Here is a 20,145-nt window from a genome sequence, read left to right as displayed (position 1 = left end):
CCAGGCAGAGCTGTTAAATGCTCTGAAATATTTTTAACTGGGTCACATGTTAATGAAGCAGTTACTGGCTTTTTCTTAAGTCCTTCTGCCCCTGCCCCCATCCTTGCACCAGGCTCCTCTGGGTTGGCCTTGGACCAAAGGGCAGAAGACTCCCCCCAAGCAGCTGCTTCGGAGGAGAAGGGCCACCACGGACGCAGTCCAGCTTTGCTCATCAGGCTGCCAGTGAGCACGCGAGAGCTGTGCCCTGCTGAGATGGACCTGGTGGGCATCGTGGCCCGAGTCTTGCCCCCAGGCTGGACACGGGGCAGGCAGTGAGGTATTGCCCTGCCAGGCCTGGGAAAGAGAAAGTAACACTAAGCAGGGAAGTTGGTTCATGATTTGCTTTTTTACAATGCAAGCAACAGTCTTATCACATGAGTTATAAAGAAAAAGCTGTGCAAGTTTTATAATAAGCTGGTTATAATTCCTTGTCCTCTACTGGTTGCAAATCCCACACTGGTGTTGGGGTATAGCGCTGGACAGCGGAGGAGGGCGTTCAGCCTAGGACGTACATTCTAACCTCTCCCGCTGCGTGAGATGCTAGCAATTGCTGACTGAATCTGTGCTGGGAACACGCGCTCGCTCTAAAGCACCGGGGGAAACGGGCAGCCAAGTATTCAGCAGTCTTCCCTGAGCTGCTGGTTTAACACATCTCTTTTTGACAAGATAAATGAGGCAAGTGTAAAGGACAAAGTTTAAAAACAGTTCCTGAATGGCCAAAAATATGAGTATCAAGCACAGGCAGCTCCCAGTAAGAAAATGTTGCTTTTATGACAGCATTAAAGAAAAATCCTGACAGTTATTTTTGGAGAAATACAAGGTGCAGGGTTCTTTCCTTGTTTTTTAAACCAGTAAGGTGTCATTTTGGGAGACTCAGATATGCAGTGGGGAGGTACCAGCCTGTGCTTCTAAGAGCCCAGTATTGAGGCTCTGCATGAAGCTCGCTGGTTTGGAGCTGCAAATAGATATAAACTTCTCTCCTCATTTCCAAGCATGTGAATACTGCAGCTGCTACTCCTGTCAAGATTCCACATCACTGGTAACTTTGAAATGTGAACTAGTCCAAAAAAATAATTTTTATGGTGACCCAAACATGAATGTAATACAGCAATTTCACTTTTAGTACTTCAACAAGTTATAATACAACAATGTGCTATCAGATACCTAACTCTTCTGCAAAGATATTGCATCTGCATATTTCCTCAGTTTACAGTCAACATTGAAGGCAAATTAAAACTGAAAACAAGCGTTCTTCTTCTATAAAGACCTAATTCATCCTGGTCTTAAGTACCACCACATCAGACACCCATTGGTGGCTTGAACAGGCTAGGTAGTTAGACTTTATAACATATTAACCAACGAAAGGAAAAGGCCAAAATACCAAAAGCTTATGCCAATCCTGGCTTTTGACTGAAAAAAAATTTTTTTGAGTGACATCTCTGTCAAAGCATCTCTTTTCTACAGAGGGGGATACAGATAACTGTTCTCAAGCTGTAGGTGTTTTTATAGCCTATCTATCCGAATATTTACTTAATCTTAAAGCTAACTTTATGAATTAAGTTGAACAAAACATTCGATGTGCTATGCCATTTCCATAACAGAATACCATGTGTGCATCTCTGTTTGAAAGGTTTATTTCTATCTTCATAAATACATAGTTTTCTAAACACTGTGCAAGGCACCAAAAAATTAAGTAAAATCTTTTGTTTTAAAGTAGTTTAATCTCTTTTGACTCAATGAAGTAAATAAGAATCTGAAACCATCTATTTGCCAATTACAAGCCAGCAGTTAAGGCAGGTACCATTGATACAGTGCATGAATTTTCTATTGCAGTTATTTAAACAAGCAGCGTTTTACTAGAAGTGCATATACAAACAGAATTCCAAATACCAGCAACCCAAGATAGGCACCTAGTTATGAAATTTCCTTGTATGTGTAATAGAATGCCAAAAGTTCTGCCATAAAGTGCAAAGACTATGGACAATAACACTTTCTTTTGAGCATTTTGATACCAGTAACATAATACAACAGCTAAACATTTATAAATGTGGTTTCCATTACAAAAACATGTTCCACATAAAAGCTTCATAATACAATCCAGAAACAGAACTTGTGCGTGTACATATTTAAAAAGTTGAAGCCGTACTGGCAGACTTAGGTACCGGGTATATATTTGCTGACCTCTACAGACACGCATTAAGTTTATAACCAATTTACATGTACAGTCAAAATCATTCTGCTTCAAGCACCGTGATTTCCACTGAGTTTTTCCATTTGAGTGATGATGTGTGACATCCGCTCTGGTAATCTGCAACCAACCATTGCCTGTAAGATGATCTGGTTCACAGCTCTCACCCAACCCTCCCCAATAAACGGAATCTAAAATTAGTGTCTTCCCAACACAAGCACGTCAGATGTGGACAAATACATTCATGGTCCCAAACTTAAAACAACTGGTAAGAATTTCACAGTGATCTGGTTAAGGAAGCACAAAGACAAATGATTACATTTAAGATGAAAATTGCCTTAAAACTCAAATGAAGCTAAACTGCTATATGATGAGAAGCTAAAGGAACAAAGTATTAACCAATTAGAAAAGTGGCTCTTTCTCAACTAATAACAAAAAACCTACAGCAATAATCTTAGGGTCCTACTGCTGCAGCAGCCTTTGAGGTAGGTGGTGATGGCTTAAACCGAGGTAGGTAAAGTCCAAACTTGTTTTCAATCCCTGCAAAAGTGGCAACTGCCAATTTATAACCACCAACATGGTCAGGGTTAGGAGCAGGGAGTGTGATCCTAGATTTAGGAACTGGCTCTGATCCAGCTGGTTTTCTGTAAAATAATAATAATAATAATAATAAATTAATTTCCATAGCATAAAACCAGTATTCACAAAAATCCTCTCCATAAAATAAACTGAATGAGACATCTGAAGGCATCTCACAGTAAGTAACTAAATTAAATGCTACAATGTAATGAGAAATATCCTGTTTTAAAATGTTCCAGAGCAGTTAGCTGCCTTCATGCTGATTAAAATAAAGGATGGTCAAATCAAGATAAAATTTTTAGTGCATTAATCAAAACTGCAGTGTGGGGGAGCTGAGGTTCAGAAGTTTCTGCTACAATGTACGACCAATCCAGGAACATGGTAGAGTTCAACTATCTTATGTGGTGGCTTTCAAACTGCTGTCCCCAAAGCTTCATACACGGTCTGCAGCTGCTCCTGCGATAACATGTTAAAACAGTAAGATTCACATCCATTTGTATCATCAATCATCTGCTTAGCAACCAGGGCACATAGCGATCAGCAAGAAATTCTTAAAATTAACAGTCCATTGGTCCAAAATTCTTGGAATCACGTTTTCCTAATGTTTTTACCTCAGATTTTTAAAGGCAGTATTTCCCCTCTTCTTCCTTTCCCCACCCACAGGACCAGGTACATTTTTAAACAAGATTTTCTCACTGTATTTTTTTTTTTTTTTGCTACCATCTCAGGACCAACCCCAAAGGAAGGCAAATTCAACTCCAATCTTGTCAGATGACTGATGCCAGCAGCAGCACCAAAGCGTTCATTGCTTCCTTGTGATCTCCATGGTGGTAGTGTGGATTTTAACCTAATGTTGCTGAGTTGCCCAAACACAGTTAGTCCTTGTGCAGTGGGTACAAAGTCAGCAATGGCCATTTCAGATCTCTTGGTTTACAACAAAGAAAGGAGGAGAGCTGAGGCTCCAACAAATGCTATTCTGACTTAGTGACACCTATAGAGATTTTGGATGTCAAATGCCCTGCCCAATCAGGGGCACAGCTCCCCCGCTAAATTAATGAGGACTAATGCAGAACGCAGATCCTGACTGGCAGGTGTCAAATTTCTGCTGCAGTTACATCCCCACCCCATTATTTAGCTTCTCAGTGTCTCTGTTTATGCTAACACAAGTCCCCTGTTTGGAACAGTGATATAAAATATGGTAATGTCTTGCTGTTAGACAGGTACTGGTACATCCTCCTAACCTCTAGCAGTGTAGTGTGGCGTAAATAATATTTACAAAGCCCTTTCAGCATGTCCTACATAATGGCAAAGCCCTGATTCTGTCACTGACACATCCAGGAGCACAAAGACCGCACAGGACCAAGTGCAGCTTCGGGGTCCCACCACAGATTCAGACATCACATACTTACACTCCCCCAAAGTCCACATAAAACCACCTCTGCAGCAGCTCATAAGTCACCAAAGTAACACCGAACTGAGGAGAAGATCGAAACACACGAGCTTGAAAGAAAAGAAACAGCTTGTAAGAGACAGAAAAAATACAATTAAAAATCACTTGGTAATCAAAGTTGTTTCACCCACCTCCTGCTCCTTTCCATAGAGCCTTTGGACCTTCCTCGCGAAGGATCTTTGCAAAACAATCTACGACGCCACTGTAGGTGGTCTGCCCTGCCCGGGCTGCCACCTGCAGCCTTGTTTTGATGACATCCGCAGGGGTCACCAGAGAGGCGGCAGGCATACCTACACGCAACAGAGAAACCATCAGGTGGGTACCACTGACTTGTTGCACAGGCTCCCTGCCTCATTAAGCAGGGCTAACTGCACCGTTCGTTCCCACATCAGAAGAATCCAGCCGCATTTGATTTCAGCCAGAGTTGGAAAGGAGAAGAAGCAGCAGGAGGCAGCCGCTGCAGATGTGGCTTCACCAAGAGAAAGCTTCTCCTGGGAGAACGACCCTCTCACACGCTTCCTGTCAAGTTGGGAGGCATTTTTCATAACCAGAAACTTGCCTCGTTAATAAGCAAAAAGGTTTTGGAGGTGAGGTCCATCTTTCCCTTTTCAGGCCTCTCTGTGCTCCTGGCATTCCAGCTGCCCACTGTGCTACAGTGGCCTGTACGCACACACGTGCGCACACCCTCACCTCACGCAGTGATGTTACCAAGAGTGAGATAATGCTGCGCGCACTCAGCAAGGCATGAGAGCTAAGGTTTAGAAAAAGGTTCATTTTTCTCATTAGGAATGGCAGATTGCTCAGCTGCAAAGCCACAGCTGACATCCTCAGCAGAGCACTTGGAGGAAGATTTAAATTTACCCTGGCAGATAATCAACTGAAAGCACTGAATACCAAATTACCAATGGGCGGTACTTCTAAAATCATTCCTACCCAAACTGGGGCTGCCCATGTTCAGAAAAAGAAGGAAAAAAAAAGAAAGAAAGAAAAAAAAAAGCAGTGAGACTGTACCGAGAAGACACCATCTCTTACGGTTTTATTACTTTTCCATTCGGCATCTGTTCCAAACCAGTTCGGTCAGATGCAGATGCATAAATCTCCTTTGCTATTTTTTAGGCTTAATACTTCTGTAACAATTTTTGTCCAAACCAGCATGGTCTGGCTTCAAGCACCAACACACCCTTCTTGCCGACTGCTCTCAGATGGAAGCGTATGCATATCATTAAAATAAGGACTCTTCCTCCTCTCCTGGACCCCCAAAAACAACACATACGAACTGACCTTTCACAGTAGTCAATCTGGCAAGCAAGTGCTAAAACCTGGTAAAGGTTTGCCAACTATAGAAATGTTGAAATTCCTTTTTGCTTACACTTACCCACTCCAGGATATTGGTTGAGTATTCAATTTAAAGCTGGACTTCTGTCCTTCAAAAGCCAACCAGTGTTTTCAAGGAAAACCAAAGGACATACTTAGAAACAATTCTGCTTACTACACATTGACTTCCACCTCCTTATTCGTCATTCCTTATTACTGGGAATATTTTGCATTTAAAGATTTTTTTATGCCTGCTTTTAAGAGCTATTTATACAGCACAAAAGACTTTACAGACAAATAAAAATTTACAGGTCGCTGTCCTGAGGAGCTTACAATCGAAATAAGACAAATAACACAGCAGGAGCTGACAATAAAAAAGAGGACTGAGGAGAGGAGAAGGAAGTTCACAGAAGCAATTGGCAGATGGAGCAAATTAAGGAGAGATCCTGTAGTTGATCTTAGAATCATCTCCTCAGAAAACACTGTTGCACAACAGGTTGAGACATCTGGTAAACAGTGAAAAACAGAAGCAGATCAAAATAGAAGACACGCAAATTTTTGTTGCATGTGACCCCAGCAACAACAAAAAGGAAGAAAATATACACAGCACAGGCAGGCAACATCCACTGGCAAAAATGCATGTGTGCCTGTAAGCATGGCCAGCTTGAACATCCAAGTCCCTGGAGTTTTCCTCATCCGCATGAAGCTCAGAGGTATTTCTGAAAACAGGCTGCAGAGTCAGAAGAGCAGGTGAGATTGCCAGCCAAAGTACAGAGGCCCACACATCATCCCAGAGACCAGCAGGCACCATTTACAGTCTCAGCCAGTATTTCAGAGATGTTTTTTCTGTATCTTTCCCTTGACTTCCTTGTGGCAAAACACAGAGCTGACATACATGCCTCCACCACACTTCACTTGTATCTAATAAAAGAAATTTCTTGTTTTCATAAAAAGTATGATGAGTATTGTATCTTTAATACTGTAATTTGCTCATGAGAGTTAGACTGGAATTCACAGGAGACACTGGATAAAATTCACATTATAGCTAGTTTGGTAAGCCATATCAGCAACAATAAAGACTGCTTCTGTGCCTGAACTTCAAAGAGACAGTTATCTCAGTCTGCAATCACCTGACAATGGCTAGAAAGAGAAAAATAGGAAAATCTAAGAAATGACTTGGCTTAAAAATGCCAGCTTATGTTTCAAGTCTGTAAATATGATCTAAAGTTCAAAAATGGTTTTGTCCCATTAAAATGGGTGAGAAACAAGCTGGATTTAAGCTCCTGTTGGGGGGCTTAGAGGTTGGCTCTGTTTTGGGATGGGGGGTGGAGGGGAGAGGACAAGGGTTTTTTTAAGCTGATTTTCCTAGTGTCAGGTCTATTCCTCTGGACTATGAGCTTGTGCATACAGAGCAAACACAAAGACCTGAAGCTACATGCTTCAACAAGATAGACTACCTGATCTGCACATGCAAGCTTTAGCTATATGTGAAATCCAGATACACCCACATGCTTGGTATAAAAGGTCCATGCTCTTCAGGAGACACAATCCCATGCATAATTCTGACTAACGAGAGTTTCCCCAGAGAGAAGAACACCTAAAATCAAATAGGAAAACACAGCTAAACTACCTGTCTATACTGGATTCATGCCTCTCTATCACTTTTCTACCTCAGCAGGTCACAACAGTTCACATAACTTACCAGCTGCACCGGAAGAGAAAGGTTGGTGCAGCTCAGAGGTTGAATAGCTCCTGATTAACACGATGAAAATACCTGCTTTGTGAAAGTTGATGGGAGCTCTCCTGCCTGTTACACACTCTCCCAGTAGTCCTGCTGCAGGCACTTTCAGGTCCATTTGCTCCCTGAAGGGAACTTGTGAACCTTGGTCATAGCAGGAAAAGGACTCTTGAGGTGCCCTCTCTGCAAGGCAGCTACCAGCTGGGGCTCCATACCACGGACAGACTAAGCAGCAGGCACAAAGGCAAATTCAGGCTACAAAGTGTATCACCATCTTCTCCTTTTGGTTCTGACACACTTAAATGCATCCATGAAAATGTAAGCACTATCTGGTTGTCCTACCCACTTTGTAGCAGACTAAAACAAACAAGTGCTCCATTCAGCACCTCTTTCATATCTGAATATGCTAGGCATCAACAACTTATAGTACATGAGACAACTAGTCACACCATTTGCTTTCTTCTGTGCCAAGTCCTTATCACAGTAGGCAAGACACTACAATTCAAGTCGATGATTCCTTCCCAGACTGACTTCCAACAAAACACAGCATATGCACCTTTTCATTCTGCACAGAACAGAGCAAACCTGTCCCGAGCCCTTTACATTTCTACCATTTGTCATAATCATGGGTTCAACTTTATTTTTACATTGTCTCTTCTACTTTAAAAATATTCAGCGAAAGCCTGCATCTAAATCTGTTTCTGTTTTGTTTAATACAAAAAAATTGATAAAGGCAAAATCCAAGGAAAAACCTCATGAAGCCAAGTAACTGTATGGGATACTGTCAGTAGTAAGCAGTTTTTATCATTTTGTCAGCATCTGCTCACAGTGTGTTCAGAGAGCTGTATTGCTAGCACGGCTTTTGGGTGCCATATACCAAAATCCAAGATTCCTTTGATCATAAAGAACTTCAAGAATGCAGTGATTTTATTTATAAACCATTTCAACAAAACTTTGCCAGTCAGCCAACCAAAGCGAGAGCGAAGAGAACAGCACTTCATAAGTGACTTCATAAGGAAAGCTGATATGTGATGACAAAACATCAGAACTTAAATCTTTCCTTTCCCTTTTCCTCTTGAACCTTATGAATACACCAGGAACTTACAGTATCTTTCATATCAGCTCATTTCTACAGCACAGGCATGGAACTTTCTGTTATTTGGGCACAAGGTTGCAAAATACGTATGATTCTTCCAAGCTTTTCACAAGTTCTCACAGTCATAGCTACTGTGCTGCAGGTGCAATGTAATGGCACGCTAGAAGAAATTTGGGCACTTACCAGCTATTGATCCAGCCAACAGCAAATATCCAGGGCTAATCCTCCCATCTTCATTTGCAAAAGAAGATTTCAAATGAGCATAACAGGGGAAGTAAATGGCAGAGAAAGGGATGTCACGCAGAAAACATGCCTTAGCACCCTGTGTTAAGCAAAGAGAACAAGTCTTGAGACTGAACAGATTTAACATCATGAACTATGAACATCAGAGAAGAAGGCAACATCATATTTTTTTCTTTTGTTGCAAAGGGCTTATAGAAAAAGTAATTTCTCCTCTCAAAATTTTGAGAGGGACACGTATTTCAGTCTGCTGAGGAGCGTGTGTATTGTTTCTTGGTTCAATAAGTTCTGTCACTGTATTTATCTTGTCTACTTGTTCTCCCTCAATCCCTAACACTGTAGTTATTTGCTGGTAGTAGAGAAAATGTCATGTGTTGGCGTAAGCTCTGATAACACTTTTGCAGAATTGTAAATAGCTGACATTTTAGCCATGCAGCTGTGCAAGAAGTTTATGATATGTGTGAAGAAGACAGAGTCACAGGACAGGTCTGTCCCTTCTCACTCCCACTTACAATAAATGCTTTATGGAAATAAACAGTGCCTAGTTCATACATCTATACAGACAATGTGCTTGATAATCCAACATGTACTGAGGGAAAGAGCAAAAGAGAATATGCCCGCAATACCAATTCTTTTGCGTTAACAGAATAGTAACAGAATGATTTACTTGTTTTTAAAGTACAAATGATGTGGGAAGGAGTTTGTTTTCAAATAAATTTCAGCTCTTACTGTTAAATTCGCCTTGCTATCAGTCTGCGTAAGTGGTATAAACAGTCAATGAAGTTACAGACAATACAGCTGATTTCAAACCTAAGAGGGTGGTGGCAAATAGGCAAGAAAAGTCTTGGGGTAGTAGCAAGCAATCTCAACTGTTTTTCAAGCAAGGTGAAAAGCAAAAAGACACTACAGGAGGTCAACAAAAATAAAATACCAAATAATAGCCAAGTTCCAAGTCCCAAGAGGGACTTGCAATCTGCCTTTCCTCAATGTGGAGATTCAGCAAACACCAGAGTCCAAATACACCAGGACTGAGATTGGCAGGAAGACACAGCAAGGGTAACGATTTTTGAGCTTGAGAAAGGAATGGTTCTGGGACAAGGCTAATCCTCCTCTCTTTGAGGCAGGGAGTGGAGTTGCACTGAACCTGCTTGCTCTCCTGGAGGTGCCTTTATTCCTGTACTTCTCTTGTATACTGTTCTACCATGGAATGGCTCAGTGCCAGATATTCCCCAGATGATGCGCTAATATTCACTGAATTTAGTTAAATCTAATGATATGTCTGAACATATCTGTAAGTTAGCTTGTCCTGTAATAGTAATGCAAATATAGTGCTTATGCACGCTGGATGCTGTTTCTCAAGCAAACATGCAAGAGTTCCAAGGTGTCTGAAGAACCGAAAAAGCACATTTCAGTGAGGCAAGGCACAGGCTGGCGAGCAGGATGTAGTAAGATCAATTCCTGCAAGCTAGTTTACAGAAGATGCTAATAAGTGTGATTTGCAGTCAGAGAATGCCTCTGAGAAAATAAAATTTATGTTTAAAAACAGCCATTAGATCTTCTAATCAGACCTTCCATATATCACAGACCATTACATTTTACTCTGTTACCTAGGGTAGCAAGTACAATATGCTCCGCTCAAATACCAGTCTCTTTCTAGAAAACTTTCTCAACTTATTTCTTGACATTCTCAAATTGAGAATTCACCATTTCCCCTGACAGTTCCTTCCGATGGTTAATTATTTTTGCTGTTAAGAAAGTTTGCCTTTTTTCTCAGTTGAAGCTGTCTGATTTATGCTCACAGTCCCTGCTTCTTGTTTTGCTTTTCTTAGATATACTAAAGAGCTTTTAGTTCTTAAACAAAATGCCAGAAAGGTACTCAAAACATTGCAGTCATGCAACCGCTCCACTGCTCAGCTGTGCTGACTGGAGTTATCAGCCACGGAACAAAATGAACACTGGGCTAGATTCTCCTCTCAAAATTACCTGCAAAGGCCATACGCTTTACCTTTAATGTATAAAGAAGGTGCATCTTTTGTATTCTACATATACACAAGAATTCTGGCCTCTCATGCTGCAACAGAAGCCTTGGTTTACAGTGTACCTTTAATCTGCACATAAAAAGAAAGACTGGGGGTTTACCAAGTTCTGTATGAAAAAAACAACTTTTTAATGATCAAATGTCAGTGCTATATTTACCTCATAGAAAAAAAATTGAAATTTACTCCTGAAACATTCACAGACTAACATGGTTTCTTTAAAGATTTATTTTTAGAGCGTACTTTTCCTCAGAGCAAATCCCCACACTGCCTTTGCCCTCAGGGCACATTACTTTTATTTTCTTTGCAATGTTGTCATTAAAACACTGTGCATGCTTTTCCTCTGCATTTTTTTCATACTCTGAAATATCTCTTCATAGTTAAAATAACTTATGGAAATCGATAAACTCCAACTGCAAGCAACTCTTAACTCAACCTGAACTGCTAATATTCCTCTTCTTCATTATAGGACTTTTTCACAAGACAGAAATAGCAGTTAATATCACTAATAATGTACATTCASGTACACAGAGAGAGAGGATGTCCCTGAACTAAGTTGGCTAAGGGTAAACAAAAGTTGGATCCAAACTTGGATCCACTTTAATAATAACCCAGTTTGGCTCTGTTCCAATATCACAACAGTCTAAAGTTTCCCCTCATCATTCTGTTTAAAGTCTGGGAAAGCATGTTTAAAAGCAGGCCTCATTTAACTTCAAGTTAATCATCCGCAACCAGCCTAGGCCAATTAGRAAGGCTTAGGGAGATTGGCCACAGTATCTTGAAAAGCAAAAGAAACATTTATTTTACTTCTCGCACCTTTTTGATGTGGGCAACGTCCTGAAAGCCAAAAGGAGTTTTAATCAATCCCCAGAAAGCTGCAAGGATCATCTGCCCGAGTTTATTCTGGCAGCCATGGTGCAGACCTGCCAGGCATGAAATTGTTGGGAGATCCTACACACCATGACATGCGCCTGCCTAATATAACAGCCAGTTGGCTCCCATCTTCAATCTCTTTAATAACCTTAAAGCTCTTAATCTTGGATAGTATCTCACTGAATAAACCAATGGAGGGAAAAAAAAAATCCCTGATTGTCGAAAGATTCTGATAAATAAGCCCGAGTCAGTGCTGGGGCAGGTTCTTTAGCATGCTAATTCCTGCTTATACCAGCTCTACCTGCAAATAAGGCTCTAAACAAACTATTTCTACTACAAGGGGAGGGTAATTATACTGACAAAGGCACCTCTGTGTCGGGCTGGGCACAAGGAGCCGGCAGGTCTGGGAGACGCGGGCTTAACCTAGTCTCCTGCAGTGAATGCACATTGTCTAGTGCAGGGGGAAAAATGCCAGACTGGGGGGACCTAGCAGTATTCAAGACAACAGTGGTGCACCTTGTCTGAGAGGGTTATTTAATGCTTCTGGCACCTGTACTTACAGCCACCCCCTCTTTTTCTCCTTTACAGGTTTAGAATTTATTTGGCATGTATAATTGTTATTTTGATCCTATAGCTACAAACAATAGGCAGCATGTCATTTCTTGATCATTTTGCATTCTTCTTGGGTTTTGCTACAGACTTAACCCTTTGGAATCAGAGCTCTAACAGCACCTAAGAGTTTTGGAAACAGTCAGTCAAATATTACTGGCATTTGCTTTCAGGGGCTGTAATTTTTTCTACTGTAAAATGACACTGCCTTAAAAGCTGCTATAGGTTTTTACTCACACATATTTATACCACTCAATATATAAAACTGATTTAGCATATCAAGTTAGATAAATAAAACACTTTTCAAATGCTGTGCCAGCAATTCAGATTGAGTTTACATACACAAATTATTGCACTTCTTAGATGGAAGGGCTTTTCTGGTTATTTTCAATGCAACTTTTTGAATTGTGTGTATTCGCGTATGAGAACACATTCACAAATACACATGATGAATGCAAATTAATATAACTCAAAACTTTCACTACTCTGTTTAGTACGTTTAGTACTCTGTTGTAAACCCACAACTTGAAGACATGAAATACCTTTACTATTACCAAAAGCTATCAGGTGGGAGCTTGGTACACATCCTGTCAATTGAGATTACACTTTCCACGTCAGCACACCAGAAATCAGTCTATGAAGTGGTCAAAAAAAATTTTTTTTTTTAAGAACAGATTTTTGGAAGCTTTTCTGACTAGCTTTGGAAATGCAAGCTTTGTTGGCAGTATCAGCCAAAGCATGAATCTGAGCTAAATACCTTCTAGTAATTGTGATCATAAACATGACCACAACCAATGCATCATTTCCTCCAAGAATCTTTTATTACCGTATTATTTACCATCTTCTCTGGATCAGTTGTGTAAAATTACTGAGTGGCACTGCCTGTTATGCTGTAAAACACTGTCCAGAATGATTATTTTTAAAAGGAATAATACTTTATTAAACATTTCATGTTAAATATTATACGCATATGAGTTTCTGTGATGTACAAAATAAGCAGGTACACTTATAACATGTATTTAAATGTATATGTTAAAGGTATCTTTGGAAACCAACAGAATATAAATTAAACTGTCTTTAACAGGACTTTATGCCTATTACTGTATAAGATAGGCAGAAGACAGAAAATATATTAGCTGATCTTGTACAATCATTTCAGTATTCTTTTGTGACCAGAAATTAAATAAAAACTATTACAACTACTGAGAACCAGAAATGCATCTTTCTCACTTCTGCCAACATAAATGACATTTTGAGTTGGATTAAATGATACCCTCCCTGACTGGGATATATTGTCTCTTCATATTTTTAAGAATAGCTGTCATCTACAGCTACATCTACAGAATATCTGTAGTTAAAGAAGAATTTACTAGTTGTAAGCTTCCATGCCCTAATGCTTTCACAGCAACAATTACTGGCAGAAAGAAGACAAATAGAGGAAACAAACTAACTTCAGCATAAGTGCTGCAACGTGCCTCCACAAAGAAGCAGCTGAGTTTTGAGGAGGACAATGTCCTAAAATACTTATTTACACAAATATTCCAGAAGTTTAGACAAGGGCAGAAAAAAACCCTTGTTTTCTAGCTTTAAAGAACAGGGGTTCAATGCAGCAGTTACCCTAATAAGCTTTTTGTCAGAACTTCTTATTGCTGAAGTTAACTTACATCTTCTTTTAATTCTAAGCCACATATCATCCAAATTGATAGTATCTTAACATCCAGTGAAGGCAGAGTGAGTCTGGAAGGCAGCTTTGACTTTAAATTGTTATATTTACTATGATGGACATTTAGTTGAAGGGAGAAAAATTTCCTTGTGGTCTGGAAAATTCTTTAGTGGTGAAGGGAGAAGAGGAGAAGAGAAGGGATCTAAATTACCTGATCAGAACCTCTACGCACTGTGATAGCATTTCCTCTCCAAATTAAAATGCTGAGAGTTACAAAGGTACACCAATACTGATCTTCAAGGACAACCTCCTCAAACTACAAGGACAGTCCATTCCATTGTGCAGAAAGTTGAGCAATCGTGGCAGAAAGCCAGCATGGAAAAACAGGGAACTCATGTTTGAGATCAAATGCAAAAAGTATCAAGGAAGCAGAGATGGAGTCAGGAAAGCCAAAGCTCAGCTGGAGTTGGATTTAGGGAGTGATGCGAAGGGAAGCAAGAAGGGCTTCTGTAATGAAGCAGAGGACCTACCGGCAAAGGACATGGAAAAGACAGAGAAATTACTTCTTTGCCTCTGCCTCAAGCCTTTCAGGTCCATGAGCCTACCAGAAAAGTCTGCAGGAGTGCAGCATTACCTACAGTAGAGGAAGTCAGAGCTCTTAATCCATCTGGACGTATATAATCTGTGGGACCAGGTGACATACCTCCAAGGGTGTTGATGCTGCTGTGAAGCTGCTATTATCTTCAAAAGGTCAAGTCAATCAGGGGGTTTCTGATGACTGGAAAAAGACAAACATCACACCCATCTTGAAGAAGAACAAGAAGGAAGATCTGGGAGACTAAAAGCTGGTCAAAAACACCTCAGTCCRTAGCAGGTTTATGGAGTAAATGCTCCTGGAAGCCATTTCCAAGCACATGAAGGCCAAGAGGGAAACTGGCAACAACCAGCATAGATTTACCAAATTGTGCCTGACCAATCTGATTGCCAGGCTTGTGGATAAAGGAAAGCAGTGGATGTTGTATATCTTGACTTTAGCAAGGCCTTTGAGACTGTGTCCCAGTAGTTAAATTGGTGGAATATGGGCAGCACTTTCAGCAGATTAGTGGATGATATTCAACTGGGGAGGTAGTTAATGTGCTGGAGAGCAAGGCTGCTATTCAGAGGGACCCTGACAGGATGGAGAAATGGGCTGACAGGAACATCACAAAGTTCAGAACAACAAATGCAAGCCCTGCATCTGGGCTGGAATAACCGCATGCAGCAGGATAGGCTGGGGCTAAGTGCCCAGAAAGCAGCTTTGCAGAAAAAGTTCTGGTGGTGCCAGTGGCCAAGCGGAGCATAGGTCAGCAGTGGGTCTTTGCAGTGAAGAAGGCCAGCCACATCCTGGGCTGTCTTAGCAAGACTGTTAGGGAACTGATTATTTCCATTCAGCCCTGGTGAGACCACATCTGGAGCACTGTGTCCACATCTGGGCTCCCCAGTACAAGAAAGACACTGCCACACTGCAGCGAGTCCAGTGCAGGGCCACCAAGATTGTTAGGGGAGCACATGGCACATGAGGGTACAGGAAAAACAATTCTTGGTGTTGCACCATAGAAGGGTAAGAGGCAATGGACAGAGCAAGATCTCCACAGAGTACTAATGTGAATTATTTTGTGTCACTATCATAGTAGAGTGTCACGTTAACATGCCAATGAATGGCCTGGAAGAATATTAACCTATAGAGGGGCAACAAAACCCATGTAACCCAGCTTCTCAATGATCAGCAGTGGTTTTTCATTTGGACAGTAAAATACTGGGATAATTACAATCAAAAACAATATATGATTCACCCAGCTGATGCAGAAAGGGTTTACGTAACATTTTCTGTGTTAATTTGTTGATGCGAGACTTGAAATTTGTTTGTGCATTGTTTTTTCTGTTAATACGAGTGAGGAACACTGAAATTATCTGTATCAGGGATGTGCAGGTGTTTTATTTTAAAATCCACAGCAAGCATTTCACAGTTAGAAATTAATACAAAATATATAAATTTAAACAACAAGCAGGAGATCTTGTTAAGACATACAGGAATTTGTCTTATGAGACTAGGTTTGACATATATATTTCTTTGCATCTTCTGGCTGCAGTTATAAGTAATAAAAGTACATTCTTCCACGATGATTACTATATAGGACTCTAACAGATTTTCTCCTGAAATCCAGCATAAAAGATTCATAGAGACTAAGCAGTGCATGCAGGATTGATCTTTTGTGGTCAGAGCGGCTTTCAAGAAGTTTTATTTCTGAATAAGGAATGTAGAATTTTCCCTGCCAACCTTGCAGTGTGGTAAACAAAACTGCACCACGGCAGAGCGAGAGAAACAGAAAAGTCGGAGTGCAGCACACTGGGTGACCACTCCTGACTTAAGAGGTTTGTAACTTATCAGCGCAGAAGTAACTCACATTGACAAGCCATCCAAACCCTTCAGCTCTCTTATGAACTTACAGACTGACTGGCAAGTTGACTGGGAAGTTCTAGGCAGGTTCTCTTTCATCACAAAAAACAACTGCTTAAAAATATCCATGCTTCTATTTTGAGGAAGTGTCATTATGGTAATATTAGTTTCAACTTAACACCASAGTTTGAGGCCCATCTTCCTATTAAGTATGGGATATCCCTCCATTTATTCCATCCCTATGACAAGTCTATTTTCTCCGCTGTTGGCATTAGAGAGAAATCAATATCTTTGCTCTCTGTGGATTTCACCAGACAACTGTTAGGTTAGAAGGGTTAGGGAATTCCTTCCCACCTCAAAGCAAGACCTTTAAGGAAATTTTGCAAGCAACAGAGAAGGATCCTGTCTCTTTGCAAAGTGGACAACTGCACTTTTCTTGCCTCAGCTTCTCATGCTGTCCCATTCTCTCTGGCCTCATCTAGACAGTTTTCATCTTCAACTTTTGTCAGGGACATGGCGCTACAGGCACTTGCTCTCCACCAATCCAAACACCAGAAGTGAATTATTTGGGTGGTCACTCTCTGATGTCCAGATACTGAGCTGTGGTGGAAACTGCTGCAGAAAATGGCAATCAACTTGTTTTCGCAGAAAGAAAAAAAAAAAAAAGAAAGAAAGAAAAAAAACCCATAGAAAATAATTCAGGCCATATCAAACAGAAAAAAAAGAAAATAAAGAAATTTGTTATCAACTATGAAACAAAATATTACATTTAAAGTTTGGATGGTTAAAAATATTTTTAAAAAATTTAAAGAAAAAAAATCAATTTCAAATGAAAAACCCTGAAATAAAAAGGCTAGAATTTTGCTTTCAACACTTGCAAAAGAAAATGAATTAACCATATCTAAATCATCACCAAATGCTTAACCAGTGCCAAACCAGTGCCTAAATGGGTGAAATATTTACATGAAGGCCCATCAAGCCAATGACAAACCATTAAAATACTTCAAGAGTCACAAATAAAACTATTTTCTCAAACAACTATCTGTTCTGGTTCTTTTGCAGTGCTATGGAGTGTTACTTAGATCTACTAAAATACATTCAGGGCTTGAGGGCATCTTAACAAGGATACAAATGACAAAGCTAAAATGAACACTTCAAGATACAAATGAAAGTTCTGCTCAGGTTAGAGTGAATAGCATGAAAAATACTGAGATAGATTAAAAACTCTAATTTCTGTTTACAGTTTTAAAGCTAATTTGACTAGTTAAGTGTGCAGGCATTCCAAATTTATCCAGATACTTTAATTCTTATTATTAGACCATTTATTATTATTTGATATTCACTAAACTCATTTGCTAGAAGCACCAGCAAAGGACATAGGCCCTTCCGAAACTACTTTCAGGCTGAAATCCATTTAGACCATTGATCCCTCTAGGCAGTGCTTTCTGAGGCTGGTGACTTACATGCAATGAATTATTAATCTCTGCCTAGCCTCACTAGTGCTGCCAGCTTCATGAAAAGCATTCAGAAGAGGACTATTTTTGCCACTAACACTGTTGTTCCACGAACATGCGAAGGTAGTATAAAACTTCACCAACACAGAATGATGTCCATGCCATGATGCCGCTCCACCTTTCGCATGGGCACGAACATTTTGAGAAGCTACAGAGTGAGTTGATCTGGGTTAAAATTAACCTAAGCTGTAAGGTGGAGACTTCAGTTTTAATTAGCTTCCTATTTTGGATCATCCTGTGGCTGCACTAATGCTCATGCTGGCACAAGGGAGAGTGGCAGACAAGATTGACTTTTTTTTGGCTCCAGTGCCAAAGCTTTGGGGGAACAACAGCGCAAACCTGTCCAAGGACAGAGCTAGCACAGACTAAGGGTACACTCGGACACAAGTTTTATGGTATGCATGAACTCTGTTTGGCGGATGACTGATTGCCAGTTTAAGTTCTCTAGTTTTGTCAAATTAGACAAGTTTTCATAGGCAATGAATTGGATGTACAAAAGGACATGAACACAAGGAGCAGGGAGAGACAGTGGAACAAAGACAGCAAAAGTGTAAAAAAAACCCTCTTCTGTGACTTTCTTTCTGTGGAAGTAAATGGACTTAGTGAATGAATCAATGAAACTGTGTTAGCTTGTGACTAATAACAGTGTCTGTTTCAATGCAAAGCAGTGCTCTGACTAGCTCTTGTTCAGAAGAAGGCATATTCCTGGCAAATATTCCCAAGTACCTATTCTAAAAAACAGAAGTAAGTCATTTTTATGACCTAAGACACAAATGCCATTTAAAAACATAAGAATACAGCAAACTCTGCTCATCAACTAATATGGAGTATTCAGGAAAAAGGTATCTAATAAATGCTACTTTAGTCAACTAGTCCATCATTTTTTTTCATTTTATGTTTTATTTTTACTAGTTCAAGTAAAAGTCAATAGCTGCCCTCCATTCCTGTGCAGCCTCAGGGATGCAGTATGTTTACCATATCTATGTTTTCAGTTGTAAATGCCTGCTCTGATCAACACCATAATGTCATTTACTAGGAGTTTATACAATAGCATCACCTTCAGTAAAACACCTAAAAAATTAGCAAGTCAATTTAAAGGGAAAAACAACTCCCTATTAAATCCTATTCAGACCTGCTACTTCTCTCCAGGCCAAAACATACATACATCTACTCATGGGCAGGTTTCCTCTTTGTGATGTTAACAGAACAATTTAAAAGGACTGTATGCTTAAAAATGAAGTTGAAATTTAAACATTGTGGGCAGAGGGATGGGGCTTATTTGGTATTTGTACAGCATCTTTTATTTCAGTTTACAGTTGCACTTCTGTAAATAAAAACAGGAATACTGCCTGCTACGCTAGAAATACTGAGACAAATGGACATATGAAAGCTTTCTCCTGTAGAGTGGGTTGTAGAATCTGAAGAAACACCACATGATGCTCTGCAGTATATGGCATTTGTTACGGTTCTTGTTTCAATACTGTGCGTAATGGCTATCTCAAAGTATTCTAGACATTTCATACTCCTCCATATCTAATTCAGTCTAACATAGCTTTATTTATAGGTATGTATTTATGTATGTATGCGAGGGCAATAATGGAGAAAGCAGAAGTGCGGAGTTTGTAGTGTGCACTCATAAAAGTGGCTATTCTCAATAGTATTTGTGGCAACGCTCTTCTAAACTAGCAAGGGCAAGCTTGCTTTAGAGGTTTATTTTTATGCTGGGCTCCCACTGTCTGTATTTCTTCACTAGTTATTGCGCTGCAATTAATTCCCATCCCCAGATTAACAATGACATCTGGAAAAGCTGCTGTATGAAACACAGAAGAACAAGAGTACAGCTCCAAAACTGTGGGCTCTCTGTCATGAAAATAAGTTTATTTTTTCAACAGGTAGAATGTTAGGAATCACAGACTAATCCTCAATGAACAATACTTACATCCAGACCTGCTGAAGTGATAACAGACATTCTAATGAGATCCAAAAGTACCACATGCTTAAAAACACAACCAGAAGACAAACAGTAACTTCCTTTAATTAGAAATGAAGAATGAAGATATAATATCTCATAACAATGAAGAACCAAAAATATATATATATATATGCCATTGTTTCTGCATTATGAAGGTTTGTGAGAACAATGAAATGACTCTACTCAAAATGAAATCTTTTGATTTGAAATATTCACAATTGGCTTTTAATTCATGTATACATAGAAAAAGTTACCTTGTAGAGACCAAAGAAGCCCAAGTCCCGTAAGACAGTGAGGGCACTAACTCGTGGACCAGTAGTAATTTCTCCAGCCACCTGTAATCGAATCTTGACAATTTCTAGTGGGTTGGTAAAGATCACTTGAGAACCTCCAGCCT

The 20,145-nt window shown here is 39.9% G+C and overlaps 1 protein-coding gene across 2 annotated transcripts in view; it reads right to left on the bottom strand.

Annotated features, from left to right (window-relative positions):
- Window positions 1-1,651: 1,651 nt before the first annotated feature.
- Window positions 1,652-20,145, bottom strand: part of SLC25A13 (solute carrier family 25 member 13) — a 101,768-nt gene continuing 83,274 nt past the window's right edge. For both annotated transcript variants that reach the window (XM_026072659.1, XM_026072658.1), the window contains exons 14-18: window positions 20,003-20,143; window positions 8,588-8,726; window positions 4,388-4,546; window positions 4,216-4,306; window positions 1,652-2,871 (exon numbers count right to left, since the gene is read on the bottom strand). In XM_026072659.1, the coding sequence (XP_025928444.1) occupies window positions 2,682-2,871; window positions 4,216-4,306; window positions 4,388-4,546; window positions 8,588-8,726; window positions 20,003-20,143 (720 nt within the window). In that variant the 3' untranslated portion in view covers window positions 1,652-2,681. The remainder of the gene's footprint in view (window positions 2,872-4,215; window positions 4,307-4,387; window positions 4,547-8,587; window positions 8,727-20,002; window positions 20,144-20,145) is intronic.

Source organism: Apteryx rowi, unplaced genomic scaffold (assembly GCF_003343035.1).
Source record: "Apteryx rowi isolate R43461 unplaced genomic scaffold, aptRow1 scaffold_346, whole genome shotgun sequence".
NCBI classification, from domain to species: domain Eukaryota; kingdom Metazoa; phylum Chordata; class Aves; order Apterygiformes; family Apterygidae; genus Apteryx; species Apteryx rowi.
The sequence above is the reverse complement of the archived record's forward strand: the minus strand, read 5'-3'. Positions and strand labels throughout refer to the sequence as shown.